Raw genomic sequence first — 20,684 nt, 5'->3', positions numbered from 1 at the left:
ACATTAGCATGCTTGGTTTTTTTTCTCCTATTCCAGGGTTTTTTAAGCTTCCCCAGAGGTAACCAGCAAGACCCAACTGTATCCTCCTCTTTTCTCCTGTTCTTCTTGACCAGCCCAGGGCAGACATTTCCAGGCCCTCATCTGTGTGGGCACAGGTTGCTCTGGTGGCATTGGGCATTGCTTACACTGCTTTCACTGCAGGAGAGGTGAGAGAAACCTGCTGCCTGGCAGGAACCCTTCCTTCCCACTTGCATGGCCAGGCACGTAGGTCCTTGTGAGAAAAAATATGTGATAATTGGTTTAGTTAATTTTAAATTCATTTTCTGTGCAACCAGTAATTGGGAAGGCAATTATGACTGCCCATTCCTGGCCTGCAAGTCCTGCTAAAAGTGTGGTGGAGTACCAAGCTCTCAGTGGTAAGCATGCTTGGCAAAGATTAAAGCAACAGAATTCCTAAATAAAAAATCAACCTGCTTTTTGCAACTATGACCCTCCACTTTCCTCCTGCTTAAGGCTTTCCAAGGTACTGTCTATATTTTTCGATGTTTAGAGGCAGCATGTTTCTCAGGCACTTGTTTTATTTAAGAAAAGGAAAACAGGGCTGAAATAGCTCTGCTGAGATCCTGCCACTGATGCCAAGCCTGGGGGCCAGTGTTCAGTTGGAACCCAGGTAGTTGGGTTTGCAGGGTGGTCATTTCAGGTCACACTCCTGTGTACCCAGCATAGCCAGGACACAGAACACAGAGTTATTTCTCTGAGACTTAAACATTGCAAGCAAATTTTGAAGATGCACACTTTCAGTGATTAGTAGTAAAATTTGGTAGCTGTTACTGATTGGTGTCTGATAATGTTAGAAGGTATGTCATGTTCTTTTCTGTGAGGAACTTACTATGCCTGTGTATGGGATGGGAAAGAAAGCAACCATACTTCCACATCTTCATTCATTTATTGATGTGGTGGAGAGAAAAAGGCACAAATACCTCTGAATTATTTTTGTTCAGACCTGAAAATGGTGTATGGGAAGGACCATGAATTACCAGTGTTCCTTGCTGTCTCCCCTTGTAATCTTAGTGAGAACTTTCTGTCCAGTTTTAATAACATTTATGCTTCCTGTGCCAGTTAGTGTAGTATTTCAGATGTCAGAAGGTGGTGGTGGTTTTATTTGGGGTACAACAGGTACCTGGCTGGGTACTGGATTTCAAATGTGGGAGTGAAAGTTTCTGTCATTCATCTGGGTAGATGCTCTATAACTCAGAAACACCTTAAACTGGTGGTGGGATATGTGGGTTTTGTAGATGAGTTATGTTCAGCCAGGTAAGTGCTGACATACACGTGAGGGTGATGGGAGGGCAGAAACTTCTTGCTCACTCCAGTTCTTGCTGCATAACACTGTATTGTGAATCCAGGCAAGTTAACATGCTTAGAGTTGTGTTTAATACATAGAAAATATATTCTATGGATGGTTTTCTATGTTTGGTCAGATGAAGATAGAGATTTTGTCCTAGTCTGGTTGAAGATGAATAGTACATTACTGTACATTAATGTGTACTATATATTGTAAGGAACACTTACAGTGACCTTTAAATGCATTATGTTCTATATTGTTCAAGACCAACAATTTATAAATGCTTAGAGTGATTAGATCAACATGATTTATATGTAATGAGCAGCTACTGGTGAAGCGAGTAATTAAATGCAAAGTATACTCAAAAATGTAATAATACATTGAAATTCAGGGCAGATTATTTCCAAGCATCATTACGAAAATCTGTCTTATCTCTTTGTGTTCCAGTATGAATAGAGATTTCTGGCAAAATGGAAATTTGATGCATTCTTTCCTTCCAATGAGGACACTGTTTTTGAATGTCAAAAATTAGAGCCTTTTAATGTAAAAAACCCCCTCTGTTATAGGAATCTGAACTGGAAATATTGTACAAAGCAATATGAGTGAACCAAAATCTTCGTCCTTCCAGAGATTTAATTTAATTCTTTTTTTCTTGCATTTAATTTTGGTAGCAAGTTTGGTGTTTCTCATTTTTGCTTGTTGTGTTTTGTTGTGAACTTTATTCCTGATTTCTTTCTTGTTGAGAAAAGTGGCTTATCCCTGTCCCTGGAGCATTCCCTGGCTGTTCAGGCTGGCCTGAAAAGGGCCTTTTTGAGCTCTTGTTTTGGCTGAACATTTTAAATGTGTGTCATGTTACATATACACATCTCATTCTTGTTTCCCATTAACATGCTAGGCCGAAATATATTGATTCCTTCTTTCACTTCCCCATTGAGCTGCCTGTTTGTTCTGTAATGGATCAAAAATGTTGCTAAAGCCTTGTTTAATTTAAAAAAATCCTGGAACTTTTGTTTTCTTACCAGTTGAGAGTTTTATTGGCAGTCCCAAACACTTAGGGTGATTACATCTATTTCAGAAAAGGGAAAGAGGTGGTCACAAAGCCAGAATCAAAAACCTGTTTATGAAAAGCAGCAGAGTTACACAGCCAGTTGGCTGGTGCTAAACCATCTCATAGCTAATCTGTCTAATCTGGTGTTTTTTTAATTGGTGTTTAATCTAAAGAGTTTTTTGATGGAATTAGATCAGCTGATTACATCATAAATCCGATGGAAACCAAAAATCCACATCCAAAACTGTGTCTTCTTGATCAGCTATGCAGTGTTAATATTGTGCATAGGCCTAGGACTCACTGTTAAAATTATTTATCTGTTGACAATGCAAATAGCCAGAATTGGAGCAGTGATTGCTGGTGAGGTGGGGTTTTTTGATATGTGTTTTTTAATTAGCATGTTACACCCACACACACATACCAGAAAACAGCCACTCCAGAAAACAGCCTAGTGTGCTTGTGAGGGATCTTGTTGCTTTTGGAATGAAGTGACACTGGAGTTGAGTCCAGTTAGAGTGGTGTGTAGGTGAGCTAAAGGAAATACAGCTTTATGGGTTGAGGGAGAAAAAGAAGTTTGTACAAAAATGGATACATGAGAACGGCTTCAGGATTATTAAGAAACGGTGGGATTACCTAAACTAGATTCCCAAAATGTATTTCCACTCGTGTGTTTGTTTATAGGGAGCTTTGGATGCAGTCAGCTTTTCTACAGATAAAAATAGTAAAATAGTAAAATTGCCTTGTAAATAGTTTTATTGTATTTTAGAGGTACTTCATTGCTTTTATTGTAAAATTAGCTTTGTTATCTGTATGGACAAAACATAATGGCACAAAATAGGCCACAGCTGGAAGATTATTTACTTTACAGTCCTCTAGGATTCAAAGTGTGTGTGGAAGGGACATGCTCAGCTTTCTCATATGTCTTAGCCCTTCCAGATCCCAGCAGACATTAAGAGGAGAAATAGAAGTTAGCCAGTGTCCCCCCAGAAGGTTAAGGGGGCCTGCTGGGCTCGCACTGCTGTGCTGCCTGACAGTGAGCTGCAAGCCCCTCTCTGCCGAGGCTGTGGTTGCAGGCCTGTTTTTGGCAGGCAGATGCAGTCACGCTTCTGATAGCATCTTCTTCATCTGGTGTAAATCGGCGTAGCTTCATGGAAGGTACTTCATCGAGTCACAGGGGTGGGAGGCAGTGCTCTGTTGAGCTGGGCAGCTGCCATGTGGAAATCAGCCCTTGAGATGTTGATAAAACTGTCAGCAAAGTAGGCATGGTATGTGGTGTGGCAATTCTTTCAATGCTTTGTTGTATTTACATCTGTCGGTGTAGTCTGTTACAGAGCCTGTTAAAAATTATCTTTCTATTCCTGCTGTGCCCAGCTGAATCCACAGGTGTTGCACCAAAAAATAGGAAATTTGAGAGAATATGGGTAGGAGTCAATTTTCACATTTGAAGATATATTTCCATACAGATGGGTCACAATGCTAATATTCTTGGGAATTCAGTGCTTTCCATTGTGTAGGAAACACAGACATCTTAATGCCTGTTAAATCCTAGTGAGCTACTTGTAAATCAATAACTTCAGTTTTTAAGCAGCAGTGTACCATAAGCAAGGGAAGATGATAAAGTCCAGTCAGGTTATACTCAAGGGGTGACATAATAATCTGTCAAATCTGAGTCTCTGTGTTTCCATATAAATGTGATAGGTCTACTTATTCTAGTGTTTGCTGATCCTTTGAATAGGCAATTCAGTACCCGAGTTGTCTTTTTGATCAATAATTTTTTGTTGTTCAGGGTAAAATGCAAGCTGAAATTTAACTGAAATTGGAGGAGACTGAGGTTTGACTGCAATGTCAGCATCTTATCAGGATGTGCTCTTGGGTAGGGCAGAAATTGACTGCACATAAGTTAAGGCGTAAACTACTGAAAAATTGCAGCCTGTTCATCATTTGTAAGGAATAGTGAAACACTTCTCTAAATCCCCCAGTTTGTGTCCGTGTTAAGCATGCTCATTTTGGACAGGACTTACATTGCAACACATGGCCTTGATGGGGAGTTCAGGACCGGCAATTTGGTTATGACAAAATACCACCATATAAAACTTTCTATAGGCAGGTTAAGATAGGTTTTGCAATGAAAACCTATTAATATACTGCTGAAAATAGTAACTGTGCAAATAATCTAGCTGTCGCATGGATTATTAAACTTTGTTGTTTAATTATAATGAATCAAGCTTTAAAGTAAAACCCTTAACTTAAAACCCTCAATCTGAATATATATGATTGTCTTGACAACTTTGAAACAGAAATTGAAAGGTTTTTTTAGTAAAATTTTTACTTAGAAACCAAAGCAAGAAATGGTTTTCAGTTTTTGCAGGATGATTACTGAATTAGTAACACCGCATCAGACCTCAGCTCTGGCACTGCCCCATGCTTGAGCTCCAGTGGGGAAGGCTTGGGTAATATGGTTGTTTCCAAGGAGCACAGTATCAGAAGTCTCCCTTGCCCAATAGTGATGGGACGGGTGGAATTGACAAAGGCAGGCGGAGGTAACTGCAGAGAGAAACAAAACTATTTTTTTTAATTTGCAGGTGGTTTATAGCTCCTGTTTCTGTGACTGAACTTCCAAGTGATGTGGTTGCCTGAGGCCAGGTTGTAAAGAACTCTGTTGAAAGTTAGCTGAAGGTTGCTAATGGCTTAAGGGTGAAAATACACAGTGAATTGCATAGAAAAACAGCCTATCACTCATACAAGTGGCTTGTATGAGTGATAATTCATCAAGTGCATGAAAAGGACAAAAATTTTACCAGTAGTTGATATTGGAGGCAATAAGATGGCAATATTGGAGAACAAGAAAAGCTGACCCATTCGGGAATAATGTAATCATGGAATTTGAGAACAGCAAAGGATGGAGAAATGTGAAGTATTGGAAGTAAGCTGAAATAAAATGGTGTCAAAGTCTTACGTTCTGTCTGTCTGTGAGACAGGCCTAGATAGGTTTGACTAGATCTTCCACAGAATTTTTGCTGAAACATTCTGGACTTGAAGGATCACTCTAAGACTCAAGTGGATAAAAGAATATTAAGGATCTATGAAAAAAAAAGTTACTGATAAAATATGACAGAATAGTTAGCTATCTGGAAAGATATATGGGGAATTATCTTTATTATCTCTGAGCTATGTGTGCTGGTGAAGCAGAGCTTGAAATCTGAGGTGTCCTGGTCATTAATCAGTGTTTGCCACAAAGTGTGGAACCTGATCATTCAAATGACCATGGCCCTCCGCATTCCTCACATCAATGGCTGCTTGTGTAGGTGGTCGGATTTCCAGCAAAAGACACCATACACTTCCAGACAGGGCAGGTGTCTCAAGGGGAAAGGGCTTCCAGAGACATGGACAAATTAAAAGAGAAAAACTGCGTGTGGAGGAGGAGAAAGCTACTGGAGAAAGCCCACCAAGGAAAACTCTTGGCTTTCTCTCATGATCAGCTGCTTCTACAGCAGAAAAGACTCTTTACATGCAGTCACTCTCAAGGGAAAGTTTAGAAAGAAGTTAGTATTTCCAAGCATCTGTTGAAAATTGAAGGTGAGAAAGAGAATTAGTCTAAGCATTGGATTTGGTCTTCTGCTTTTTCTGGCCATTGGCTGAAGAACCTGAGCTGCTTCTGCAACCTAAGCATTTGCTCTGTGTTTTTTATCTTTCCTCACTTCCATATGTATGCATGGGGCTGACTATTAATTGTGGCATATTGACGTATGAAATGTGTTATAACTGGATGTGGATAAATTCAATATATAAGAATAGATAATCTGGTATCACAGTGAAAATATTCTGCTATTTTTGGTTTTGGCTTTATGTTACAGCTGTAGTCTGAGCCTGCAACCTTCTGGTGTCACTACTTAGGGCTGTAAAGAAAACTCAGCAATGTATGGCACAATATATTTGCTGAAACTGAGTAAAATCCTAAAATTTCATAAATAGAAGACAAAAATACCTTTTTTTTCTTTGGTACAGTCATGCATTTAGTGCATTAAAAGAATAAATAAAACCATGCTGATGAAAGCTGAGTTCAGTCAGGCATGGGAGAGTAGGAAATGAGGGAGGCTGTCCCTCTCCCGTGCTTTAGGCGGCATTTTCCACACTAAGGGTTGTAGAGGGTAAGGAGGCAGCTGCTGGTGCTGCCCAGTACTTGTGACACCAGCATCCCTGCCATGCACAGCAGGGGAGCTGCTCCTGCCCCGCACAGAAGCCTCCTCTGCAGCTGATGAGGTGGAAATCCTGGGCAGGGAGGAAGGGAGGTGTGGTCATGCAAGGGAAGACCATGCAGCAGTGGAGGGGATGGAAATCAAGTCTTATGTAAACCCTTGTTTGGTGTTACATAATTTCTAGGGGCTGGATATTGGAACTTGGGTATTTTCAGGCTTTTTTGTTACTTCATTGCATTACTTATAAGTCAGTTTTAATGAAAATTGAAGGCAACTCAGCATTTCAGTGATTCTCAGGCACTCAGAAAAAGGCTAATTGTAAATCCATGAAGTTTTTAAAAAAGATCATTAAATCAGAATTCAATTTGTGTTGTTTATATGTCTTCTCCTAATTCTGTGTGATCACATGCTGACTGTTTTGTCTTCCAGGCAGATTTTCTTGGTAATGTGTCATCTGTTTGTGTGTGAAGAAGTGTAAAGTGTCTAATTCTTTCTACTGTTTACGTTCATAGAATAATAACTCTTGTTTTGTTCTTGAAGCAACTGCTAAAAGCCCCTCAGTGAAAGCACTAGAAACAATTAAATCATCAGTCCTAAATAGTTATGCATTAATGATGTGATGCACTTTACAGAATACAGCAAAATTACTGTGGCAAGTATCTTTCCTGTGCAACTTAAAGTTGCTTGCACCATTTTTGCACCAACTGCCAAGGTTTGAAATCTACAGAGATCTGTGGGGAGAGGAATATATTTTACTACATAAATATGTACACAAATACATTAATTTGTTGGATGCTGCAAAGGAGGAATAAGTTGGAAGAGTTGACATAGGAATTTCAGTTTATTGGTGCTGTTACTATCTGAGTACAATACAGCTTGGATATCTCCAATGTAAAGATCAGCAATAATTTACAAATATTTTAAAATCCAGTTTGCCAGCTCTCAAAGGCACTTGGATTTCTTTGAGCAAGTGCATGTGGTGTGGAAGTACCTCTGCTCAAGGCAGGAGAAGCTGCCACTTTGTTGGGCCCTATTTTGCTTGGTTGTTTGGGTTGGTTGGAGGGGTCACCTCACAGATAGGTCTGCCCCTGTGGAACTGTGGAAGTGTAGCTGTCCAGGGAATGGATTTCACAGGAAATCTACGTCCTTGTGCTTTGTTTTGCTTGCTGGGAAGATGGAGTGGCTTGGTTCTGATGAGTTTTCGGGGTCTTCCCTGCAGCCCTGTAATAGTTTACTTTATAAACAGCAGCACAACAGTGGTTGTGTATTTGTTAAGACACCTGTTTGCTTGGGAAGTCTTTGCTTGTGGGGAGTGGCAGACCAGGAGATCTGGGAAGTGCTAGCAAAGAGACAACCTGGCATTGCTCCTGCTCTGTGATGGCTCTCACAGAGATCCTGCCGCCATCACTTGCTCCCCTTTGCTTTCTGGCAGATGAGTTGGATTGTAGCAAATTATTTTTCTGCTCCTGGAAAACCCCTGATTTACAAATACAGCTTTTAAAGAATCCAGTATGTGGCTGTAGGAAGCGCTTTAATTTTTTGTTATGTTTAATCTGGAAAAATTCTGAGTTTTTTCCTGCAGTTTTGGGAGGAAGGCAGGTAGGATTTCTTTTGCATAGCTGTGCAGCACAGATGTGTGTGCATTAAAGATATGTTGTTTATAATCTGGTTTCTGACATTCTAATGCAAATACCTTTTTGATTTAACATAAAGAGGTTGATAGCTTTATCAAATGGACAAAAATTGCTTATTTTCCTGGCTAGTCTTCAACATTTTTGAGAAATTAATGGCAGTTTCAGAATTTATGAAGGACAAAGAAATGGTATTCACTAATTCAAATAATTAATTAGAAGCAAATGCCTGTGGGTAGTAGGTTGTTTCCCATTTTAGGCAAATTAAAGGAAAATTTAATAATTGCTTTCAATTTTTCAGGCAGCCAACATCAAGCGTGAAATGACCTTCCATGCATTTCAACAGGAGGATGTAAAAAGTGACATCAGTCGAAAACTGCCAGACCAACAATTTCTCCTGTTCACCACAAAGGAGGAAGATTTAAAAACAGCAGAGACCAAAAAACTTAACAGAGCTCATGAGCATGAAAAGGAAAACACTCGTTCTGTTTGTCTTCTGGAACAGAAGCGCAAGGTTGTTTCTTCAAATATTGATGTGCCTCCAGCAAGGTGAGTTTGATTTTTTGTTGTGCTTTGTTTTAAGCTTTATTCCTTTTTCTTCCATGCCATTTTTTTAATGGAACATTAGATACAAGTTTGGTAAACAACACTATGAACTGCTCAGGCTAGTGTTTGTGTCCAGGCAGTCCAAAGTCAGTCACAACCTTCCTGTTTGAGAGATCTGCTAGGAAATTAAAAACACCAGTAGCAGAAAATGAGAGCATCTGCAGAGTAGGACTTGCTATTGCTTTTGCATTGTTTTTGCTTTTAGAATGTCCTGCAGCTGACATACTTGGAAAAAAGGTTGTGTTTTAAGAGGAAGAGATTGTTGACTCAGCTTCACCCCGAGAAGTAATCTTCTAAATTAGATACAAAATCATCTTACCTGCTAGCAATTTATTTTTCAAATGTTTTACTGTCATACTTGCAGACACTTTATACTCATTGGGTATCCTGTGTTGCAAGATGACAAGTACTTTTTCTTGTTTATGTTAGCATAAGTCTGTCTGTAAAGATTTCTGCTTAATCTACGTGGTAAATTTATTTGCATGTAATTCAGTAAAAGGCCTTTCAAGTTTATGAGGCTACTTAAAAAATTTGTCAAAATTTTGTCAAAACAGATGTTTAGTTTTTCAATTTGTTGGCTTTCTGAAAACCAACATAACCAACAGGTTCTACCATATCATCCCGAGCAGGATCACTTGATGTTTTTCTCTGGCTGTCATAGATGTCACTTGCACTGAGTCCGTGAGCATTTTTACAGGATTTCCCCCCCATATATATGTAGTAAAAAGCTATGTATTACAACCTTGAAAATGTTAGGGTACTTATTTGAGATTTTGACTTGTAATCAACCTTGTAATGTCTGAGTGCCCTTCTCATTCATCCTGTGTGTCTCAAAACAAATAGGATCACAAGAACATATAGGTCAGGAGGGACCTCAGGAAGTCACCTAGGCTAACCTTCTGCTCAAACCATATGTTAGCATTTCCATTTAACAACTCAGGCTGCTAAGGTACAGGGTTTAAGTGCATTTTTGTGTGACTTCATGCAGATAATCTACTTGAAGTAGTAGTCAAGCCCCCATTTTCTGTAGCTACAAGATCATCCTTCCTTGGAGGGATGGATATTTTTTCCCCAATGAGCTGGAAAAGAGGATGAATAAACATCTTTAATGCCTTCTTTCAGCTAATTGTGACACCAGTTGTGAGCACAGGATACTTAAGATGATAGGAAATAAGTTCACTTACAAAGATGTCTTCTAAACTTGTTCTTTTCATCTGCATGTATTTTGTTGGGGGCATAAAAATTACTGTGTTATGTTGTTGTGTATTTTCAGACATGCAGGTTGAGCTCCAGCATTAGCAGAATTAAAGAATGAAGTAGGAAAGAAACCTGGAATTTATGTTCAATAGCATAATAAACATTTTTGTCATTCTTGCTACATATTTCCAGTCAAGCTCAAGTTTTGCTTTGTAGCTGAGGTGAATTATTGGGCCATTTGTCCACAGCTGATGGGTAGAACATGTAAACCTTTGCTTGGAGATCTTAAATATTTGCTGTTGTAATGAAGGGGAGCAGCCAGTCTCTCTTCCTCGGCAGCACAGTTTGATCTCTAAGAAGTGTTCTTCAAGAAGACTCCATGCATTTCTTGTCTCTTTCTAGGCCCCTTCCAGTCTTCTGTCTAGGACTGTGCTGAGAGAGTTGCATGTTCCCCAGAGGTGAATTCCTTGTTCCTTTGCCTCCTGCAGGACTCACTGGGTCAGCTGTCCTCTTCTGATGGGAAAATCCACCCACCTTTGCAGATTTGTTATACCTAGTTGTGGGAGGTCATCTTGAACTAATCAGATAGTGTTTACAATTATGTGGGACAAATAAGGGGTTTAATATGGTCTTATTTTCTTGTTGCTACATATACCCTCTTTACAAAAAAAACCCAAATTTTTTATTTTGTAAAGAGGGCATATGTAGTAATAAGTCAAAGTGAAGCTTTATTTTGTTTTAAAACCTTAGTGGAACTGAGCGGAACCCATCTCACTTCAGATGCCGAAGTGAAAGATACCATAACATTTTGCAGTATCCAGCTAAATCCATTACAATGTTTAAGCGATTTTGAGATAGAAGTTTATCAAAGCTTTGGATTCATTATTAGCAGGGGCATATGAGTATGTCCAAAAGAGCTCTGAAAAAGTGTTTGCAAAAGAGCTGTTAAGAGGTGGATAAATTTACTTCACTTTTTCCACAAAACAAAACAAAGGCCATCCTTTCTTAGCTGTTTTGAGGATCTCAATGAATAAGAATGGAAATCTTTGTGAGGCACTTTATCTAAAATAACTAACAGTTCAGCAAAACACCAGCATAATGTTTCTTGGAGCCATTCAGCTTCAGGGCCTTCATTATTGCTTATGGACTCTGACATTTTAGAAATGTTAAAATATCTTCACTGAGTCCTACTGTTTTGTGTGCCTGGAAATAATAGTGAAATAAATACTTCATTGGATGCAGAATTTTTAAGTTTGTTGTTTACATTTTTATTTCACCTTGTGAAAATACTACAGATGTTTCTCTCTATGTTATGTCCTGTACTGGAAGTGTCTTTTGGACTAAGACAGGAGGAGATCATGACTTTCTCAGAATGATTTTTATTTTTGGGATGCAAGAAATGAAATGACAGTTAACAGCATTAATTCTTCCCTTTTCAGATTTCTTCAGTTGGTAATTTTGAACAAAATCTATCTGAGCTAAATCGCGTTCCTTCTTCTGAAATGCAAATAAGCATAAATGAAACTGTTCAGCTTGAGCAAATGAATTATTTGATATAATGAGGAAACTTGAATTCTTTATTTTTCCTTTAAATATTGAATTTATTGTCCATTTTTATGCATAAAGAACTGCAGTCTTGGAAAAAGTGGTCTGGCTTTGAACTGCAGTTATCTCTGAGAATTGAGGTATTATCTGTAAAAGAGTGAAAAATACACTTTTTGTTGATCTCCAGTTCAAGCAGCAGCAATCAAACACAGCCAGATCCATGGATCTGAGTAGTGAAAGGCCATTTTGTAAAAAGAGAGTGGTGTCACTGTGGGACTAATCACCTTGTCTGGTGGGCAGAAGCAGGCCCAGGTTTGCCAGTATTTCAGCCAGCTATGTCTGTAGAGGTCAAGTGTAATCAGAGAGGATGTTCCCAGTAGGCAGAAGTGTGGAAGTTAACAGGACCTTCTTGCTCATTTGTATTTTCTTCAGTTAATTTCCATCATGGACACATAGTTCCAAAGCGTGTCAGAGAGAAAGACATGAAAGAGCCCGGACTGCTGATACAGTGGGTGTGAGGATGTGAGGAGGGACCCAGTGGAGGCCAAGTACACAGGGAATGGCTTCTACTTCTTGGAAGAAGGAGGATAGAAGGGTGGGTGGTGGAGAGGAGGGGATGAAGTTTCATTTTTTTTAGTAAGATGTGAGAATAAATGTTGGAAAATTATGGTGGTGTTAAAGGCCTTTAAAGACTGAAGTGTTTTGAGCAATGGTAGCTGGAAACACTTCAGAACTTAAATGCAGTAAGGTCAGGGGAGGTCCTGTCAGGTGGTCCAGAAGGCACTAGGCACACATCACTACTACCCCTCTGATGGGTATGTGTGTTTGAATAAAACAACATATTTTCTTTTATTAGTTTTCTGCTGCGTGACCTCAAAATATTGTGAAATTTGTGTTTTCCTCTTGATACATCATCCTCGTTTCCCAAGTCCTCCTGTACTCTGTTGTTTCTGAAGAAAAGAACAAAAGACAAATTTTCTAACTGCCCAACTTTTTCTACATAGTCTGTGCTGCTAAAGTACAAGCCACAGCTAAACATCAGTTGCTTAAAGACTTCCTTAGGGTGTTAAAATAGTTATTGTGCAATAAACCCTAGCTGCTGTGCTCTTCTGTTTCACTGCTGTTAAGCAGTGACATTTGCCATGACAATAATATATAGGATTTTGCTATCTTCTGATGATTTTATATTAGAAAAGCTGCTCTATTACTGTGAAATTAATTTTTATTGCTGTACCTATATTTTATCTGCTAATTAGTTTATAATTTAATGGAAAAATATATGAAATAATTGAAATAAAGTAAATGAAATACCTCTAGGAATTCTCTCCAACATTGTCTCTTTAGTTCTTTGTAGAATAGCTACAGAAAGCTGGGGCAAAATGAATTTCAGTCATGTTTCCTGACCATCATTATAAAGAAATAGTACAGATGGTGATGTATTTTCATCCCTAAATGATTTTCTTGCCTGGTCTCTCCAGGAACATAGCTCTGGGCAGCCTTCTGATTAGAGTGTGTTGTTGATCTGTAAGGCCTGCTGGGCATGATTGATTATGCACCATGCATTCCAATGGAAACATTTGCATATTTTCACAGCCAAAACTCTCCAGGAGCCTGACTTCAAGATCAAAAGCAGTATCTGCTTAACTATGATAACTTCACTGGAAGGACTTCCCAATCTGCTTGTAGAGGGAAGAACCTGCTGATCAAGTTGTGCTTTTCTGTTTATCCAGAGGTGGTGTTTATTCAGAGATTGTCTTCTGTTATTTTTCTCCATCTGTTTTAGACTAGTCCTCAGTTTTCTTGGAGGAGCTTCTTTCCTGTATCTCTCACAATTTTTGCTGAGGGGATTGCTGGGGCAGCTTCACAGGGCATCAGCTATTTGTTGGCTGCTGAGGATTTTCAGCTTAATTGAGTGAAAACAAAAGGCCAAGAAACCAGGCTCTGCTTCAGAGTTACTGACTGTAGCTCTGTGAGCTTCTGAGCCCTCTGAATTTGCCTGCTAGCCCATTAGCTTTTCATGGAGGTGTGATATTTTCTCCCATTTTTTCACAATCCTGTAGGTTGAGTGCCCCTGTTTCTTAAGTTTAATTTTCTGTACTCATGCTACTTAGAAACTTTGATAGCAGTTGTTTTTATAAAACAAAAACTATTCCCAGTGTCATTCCCGTATTTCAGAGCTTCTGTAAAAAATCTGATAGTTGGCAATACCATGCATTTAAAAGTAGCTTCTCCAAAGATATACACCAGTGAATTATTGAAGTAGTAAATTATTGCTTTGTTTACTACACTTGTTTAGTTAAATATGTGTGCAGCTTCATTGAATTTTACCCAATCAGTCATTAAAGCTTGATTATATTTAATATTGATGGTAGTAAACTGCTTGTCATGATCTGCTACAAAATGGTGTGGTGCCTTCTAGGATCAAACTGTTGGAAGGCCATCTTCAGGTTAGTTGCCTAGGTGTGCATAGTGTTTGTTGCCATGATAGCTGAACCAGTTTCTTATGATGTTGAGAGAGATGACAGCATTCCTGACAGCCTGCAAACTGCTGGAAACTCACCTTTCAAGTGGTGAGATGCATCAAGTCTCAAACATGCTGGGGAGCAGAGTTGGGCTGTCCCATTTTAGGTGGGGCTGACCACTGGGAGGGTTAATCTTGCTATAATTAAGCTTTTATTTCCTCGCTGGTGGTATGGACTCAGGCATTACTGTTCAGAAGTCCCCGCTGCCAGAGCACCACAGCAATGTGCTGGATAGGATTTTATTGAAAGAGGTGTAGCATTCCCAGCTGAAGAAAAATTTACTCTGAAATTGTGCATAATGTATCTTTATTTTTCAGTGGACCTTTTGTCAGTTCCCCCATTTCTCTCCTTTGTGCTGTGCTGTGTGCAGATTTGACACTTGCAAGATATTTCATACTTGACTGTGTTACTGATGTCCCCACGACCGTCAGGTTCAATCAGTTGCAGCTTCTAGAGGAACCAGTTATCTGACCAGTACAATTTATTTTCATCACTTGTCTTGGTTATGCTGGGTGGCCTACCCAGGAGGATTTTGCCAGCGTAATTTTCTTTTTAAAGTACAAATTTTGGATTAGTTAATGTTTCTCTTGAGGTATTTTTTCCCCAGTAATGTTTAAAGCAGAAGGAATATTAATGTCCTGAATAAAGAAACATGCTCTTGCTGTTCTTTACTTGTAATGTTTCATATTTGATAATGATTCTCACACAATGGGGCATAATTGCAACTATGTGTGATTGTGGGTTTTGAGCATGGTTTACCATAATTGATTCTGTGAGAGCAGGATGTGATTTAACAGGGGTGGACATAACAAGGATACAACTGAAGCTTACTTCTTATGAAAGAGTGACTCTCTCTTTGGTGGGACCTTTTGTAGCACCTGGTCATCATTTCTGAGTTCATTATTCCCAGATTTCCATAGTATTAATGTTAGAAGAGGGAACTTTAACACCAGCTGGTGACTTTGGCCATCTGGATTTTTGGCCAGTGTTAGTTTCCATTTTTTTTTAACTGTGGACTTGCTATTCAGTGAAAAATACAACGTGTGAAAATTTGATGTTTCAATTAAGTGTGGTAAAGCTAAATTGTTCTACAGACTGACATTGGAGTCTGTATTATTTTAGGTAATTATTATCTTCACATTGAGGCTTTGCTTGTGCATGTGTGTGTATATATATATATACTTATAGAAATTAGTTTCCCATTTCTCTAGGAAATCCTGTATTCAAAGAACTGCTTTGAAGATCTGTCTTCATCTATTGAAGTACACCTACTTCTCCTAAAAATCTTCTTCCACTGGTAGCCAGTACAAAAGGCTACATAATTTTGTCTGTGTGATGGAAGTTGCCAACAGACAGTGATCTCATTACGAAGCAAATTTCAATGAATTCCTCAAAAGTGGCACAGAGGAAAAATGTGTCCCTAATCTGCAGCGACCGTTAAGCGCTGGTTGGTGAAGAGCTGCATTCAGTCAGCTCTGCTGCTCTCTGTGTTAGCCATTGATGTGAATGCACGGCTTGTTCTCAGCTCTTCAGTTCCCTTAAAAAATGGAGTGTCATTTCAAAACACTCCTCAACAGCAGGCAATATTCAATAAGAGTAATTTCTTTGTGGTTTGTGTTAGCTATGGCATAAAAAAATTCCTCTTGAAATGCCATCTGTGCTGAGAAAAAGAAAAAAGTCAATGAGTACATGGTTTGAAACTTGTGTATCTGTGAAAACCGTGCAAGAATGGGCTACTTTATATATGGTTACACAGATTACACACATCATAGCTATGTTCATAGCTATAATTTTATTTAAATGCCATAAAATTAAAATATTCTAGTTTCTTCAGTGTTTGATGTTATATCACTGAGGTCATCAAAAACACAAAGCCTCTTTCTGAGAGAAATCATATCACTGACAGTTATTTGTAAAATATACTTAGAAGTTTTTGTCTTTACTCAATTAGCATCATGTGCATGAAAATGTTCATTTAACACATTTTGGAAAAAGAAGATGTTGCTTTTCTCCATTTATAGTAATATGCTTGCATTGTGTGTATGAGGAGTTATAAATGTTTTGTTTATATCCCTAAGACAACTACACTACAATGAAACTCCTGTGACTGATTCATGTGGTGTGTTAGTTGTATAAGTGGTTAGTATATTTTAGGATGTCTTTTATTAATAACTATAAGAAATATTTATGTTATTATTTATATGCATCAGATACCTGTTCTGCCTATTACTACTTCAGGTTTTGTGACAATAAGGGTGTTGTCAAAGAAGAGAGCACTTAATCACTAAAATATATCAGTATCTAGATTAGTATATGTGTGTAAATTAGTTTTTTCTAAAGGACTGTTTTTATTTGAAGCAGAACCCCATCTTCTTGTGGTTTTACTAATCTGCATAGTTTAATATCATTTAAAACTCTTTCCTCTCAAATTCCTGATCATTTTGAGAACATGGTGAAACTGAAGTGATGCTAGATACACAAGGTCTGCATAAAGCCTCTACAAATTTTTATCAGCTATTAGTCTTTCAAAAAAGATGCCATCTGATCTTGTTACTGAAGCAGCATTGGGTAACATGGTGTGGTATTGCACCACACCTGTGCTATGTGTGGAAAGCCTAGCTCCATACCAAAGCTGCTCTTTGGAAGCTTGCAAAAGTTTAACCTGATCACAGTTTTCTCAAGCCAACAATAAACAATAGTTTCTGTTCTTCAAGTATGATAGTCAAGCTCAATACATAAACAGCTTTGCAATTTTGCATGGGTCTCTATTTTAAATTCAGCCATAAGAATTCCTACAGGTGATCTGATACTGTGACCTCAGCCCATCTGTGCTTGGTACCCAGTGACCAGAACAAAGGTAGTAGCATCTTCAGAGGACTGGGGGAAACTGTGCTTAGAATATTAATTTCTGCTACCAGTTGTCCCAGCAGAGAAGGTTCATCCCAAAGTACTTTGCTTCTTTGCTCTTCCATCAAATGAGCAAAATGAAAATAGATTAGAAATTTCACTAAAAATATTTAACATTCCCAAGCAAATGTATTTTTCCACTCTGCAATAAACCAATGTTTAGAAACATTTGTTTGTTCTCATTTTGGGATAAAACATTCTCTCCTAGTGGCTGCATATGTGATAGCCTCCTTGGGGAATTGAGGAGAAAAGTAAAGAATAAAATTGCCAAAATACAGTAGCAGAGTTCCCTTAATTATACATTCTGCTAAACTCTAGATATCTGAGTGTTGTCCTTCCTTCTCTCCAGTTGTCCTACCATTAGCCCACAAATGGCTGGACAACTGAGCTGGTATCCTATGGAAATAGTTGTCCTCTGCAGCATCAACACCAGCATACTGCACCAAGGCTTCTGCTCAGTTGACATACGTATTTTTTTATAGTAATGGCAATATTCCAGATGGTAAATGGAGTCAACAGCCAATTGATGCTTTTAGTAAATTATTCTTATATTGTAAGTTGTTGTAACTGCTGCTCCTAATTTGATTTGGTTTGTTACCCAAAACTTAATGTCATGGCTGTTTGTTTGAGGAAGAACAGAGGGTGATATTTCCACGAGTAGCAGATGTACTGTCATTATCATCAGCTTTATAATGCACTGTAGAGCATGTGTTTAGGTAATGCTTTCCCCAGGAAAACCTCTGTTAAATACTTTGTAGTCTTAATCTTGTATGTGAAGGACATTTTTCATCCCATCCTGTGTTCCCAAGCTTATGCTCCCTGCTGTGTATGTTAATTTGGATCATGTCTTTGTTTTCATTGTGTATGTCCAATTGGTTCCTCCCTTGAAGGCAGGCAGTGACATAAGGTGTTAAAAAAGGCACTTAGTACTTTCCTATAAACACACACAGTGCCACATACTGTGCTGTCACCTGATGGCTTGGTGTGAGGAGATTTCTCACTTGGCTGGATGAGGAGGGAGAAGATGATGAAGAGGGTGTGCTGGGCTTATTTTGAAGTTTCTTTGTATTGAAAAGTGTCTGTGAAAGAAAGGTTTGATGTCACTTCCTTATAAGCCTGTTCTGATGCTTTAGAAATAATGTTTTGGCTGCTCTTTCCTAGCTTAACTCCTCACGACTTAATGCTGAAGTCATGGGCTGTTCTCAGTGCCCTCTTGGACTAAATGATGTGTTCTTTTCTCTCTAGTAGAAAGGCTAGTATATGGAATGTTTATGTTATCTCTTGCTTCTCAGTGTAGCTTAATTTATTTTATATAATGGTTATGGGGTTCACTGGGCCCTTGGCTCCAAGATTACAGATTAGTAGTTCTCACAGTAAGTGAAGAGTAGCTATTAAATAATTTTTATGGATGTATATACACATGCATAATGTTTATGGATGTGTATACACACACACACACATACATATATATATATACACACATACATATTCTTTATTTTTTTAAATTGGGGATAAGCATTTGTTTAGTGACATACTTGTGTGCTTATATCTAGTATCTAGAGAAATGTCTTACTGATAGTTAATCTTTCAAAGTTAATGTTTCTATTTCAAGTACCTATCTAGAGTACTTTTAGATCACAAGAATAATAACAGCAGTAGTAAAGATCTAATCAATGTTGAAAGTCCTTTAAAATATGTCATATAAAAAGGCTTGTGGTTACACTTATTGTATTTTGTGGTATATATTTGATGATGGTGTTGACAGAAATCCAGGGTATTATAAAGGAAGATACATTACTCTCTTGCTAATCTCTGAATAAATTATTTGCAAGCGAATGCACAATTTTGGCATTTTATTATGTTCTGATCTCAGTAAGAAGCTTGAAGAGAAAATCTGCATTGAATGTATAGGATGAGTCTTACCAAACTAGATACGTATTGCATGTGTAATAAATCCTTAACATTAAAACAGTTCAAAACCAAGCTTTCACATCTTGCTTTAAGACATAATAAACATGTCTTTTATTGGTCCTACAGATAGAAGCTTTGAATTACATTATGCAACAAATGTTCTTAGTTATCTTTGGTTGGGTTTTTCCCCCTTGGGATTTTTTTTGGCAACCTGTCGTGCAGACATCCAAACTGCTCACAGTGTTAATTGAGTTTGCCTGTCATTATTATGGCAGAAGAATATGAGAGACAGCATTTCTGTGAGGAGTTGGATTTGAGAGCCAGGGAAAAATACAGTTGCTGTGAAAGAAACCATGACGACTCAGTAGATGTTCCACCTACCAGTGCTACCCATCTGTCTGTGGCTTCCTTCTATGGGACCAGGATGGAGGTCTCAGCAGCTGCTGCCCCACAGTCATGGTTGCAGCTAAGCCTCTGGAGCAGTTGGAGATGTTGGCTTCATTTCACCAGGAAAATGAGTTGACCTCATTTTACCACCCCCCTGAGATGAAGAGGCTGCCTGGTACAGCTGGGGAGATTCTGGCTCCTAGGTAGTTTTTATTGCATATGCCTGGTGAATTATAGTAACCCTTATAACAGGGCTGCAGTTCATGGCAGTACTTCAGTGTCATCAGTACCTTTTAAACTACTGTTGTTACTTGCTTCTCAGTGGTCTTAGAAGAATGGCTTGCTTACTTGCTACAAATGTATCAGAAACAGGAAATATGGAAGATACAATTTTCAGTTCGACTTCAAAACTGAGAACAAGCTGCCCTTCAGATTATTCATATATTCGGGGCAAATTCTTAGCCATTCTCTGTGTTTCTGTCTTTCTTACCTACTTTTTAAAATTAAAGCTTGTCTGAGCTAAATGTATCCCTTGATGTCATGGGAGTACAGAAAGCATCTGGCCTAGAGTGCCCTCGTGCTTTGTAAGATCTGTTTACTGCACTCTGCAGCCTGCCACCTTTTGCTGTGTATTCTCCTCCTCCCAGTTGCTCTGCCCAGGTTCCATCCGTGGGTATGCTTCTTCTCTGGCAATCCCTTAAGACCACCACTGACTCTCCAAACCTCTTCTTCTTTGGAATACCATTTTTCATGGTCATTCTTCTAAAGCATTCCCTTCAGTTCGAGTGAGGAAAAATATTTTCTTCCACTACAAATACACCTCAAATCATCTTAGGCTTCTGTGATGTATTCTATAAACTGTGTATGGAATATGTTGTATTATTAAGGGATTACACAGTTTCCATATCTTGCACTAACTGTATTTGTGTGCTTGGAAAAATATCCAAGCAGCCTTTCCCTGCCCCACCACAGTGTGAAGGAAGGCTTCTGAGAGCTGTGCAAGCTCATGGAGGGAAGGAAATAGCTGGGAAAAAGCAAATCTGGCTAACTACATACATGAAGCTAGTTGTAACTTTTTTGCTACTATTTTCATGAAATAACTAACATTTGGTATATGATTATACCCAATATTTATTTGGGAGAGAGCAGTGAACAACAGACAAAAGTTCAAAATCTGCTTTGGTTGGTGGGAAGTATCTTCATGTCTGTGAGCTAGCCAAAACTAACAGATTTTAATAAGCAAAGGCAGATGTGTATACATGCTAGGATATGTTTTTACACAATATTAAATCACCAACAGGGTAATTAAAATTTGCTGAGTAACGCCTGTGGTGAGGCCACAAAAAACATGCACATTATTTTCTTTATGTAAGCAGTGAGGGACAAATT

At 38.5% G+C, this 20,684-nt stretch overlaps 1 protein-coding gene across 1 annotated transcript in view; it reads left to right on the top strand.

Annotated features, from left to right (window-relative positions):
- The window catches only part of ZNF704 (zinc finger protein 704), a 102,417-nt gene that overhangs the window by 10,444 nt on the left and 71,289 nt on the right, over nt 1-20,684 (top strand). Inside the window, exon 2 of the mRNA XM_059862845.1 lies at nt 8,522-8,769. Coding sequence (XP_059718828.1) covers nt 8,522-8,769 — 248 coding nt within the window. The remainder of the gene's footprint in view (nt 1-8,521; nt 8,770-20,684) is intronic.

Source organism: Haemorhous mexicanus, chromosome 1, assembly GCF_027477595.1.
Source record: "Haemorhous mexicanus isolate bHaeMex1 chromosome 1, bHaeMex1.pri, whole genome shotgun sequence".
NCBI classification, from domain to species: Eukaryota; Metazoa; Chordata; class Aves; order Passeriformes; family Fringillidae; genus Haemorhous; species Haemorhous mexicanus.
This window is presented reverse-complemented; position numbering and strand designations above follow the sequence as displayed.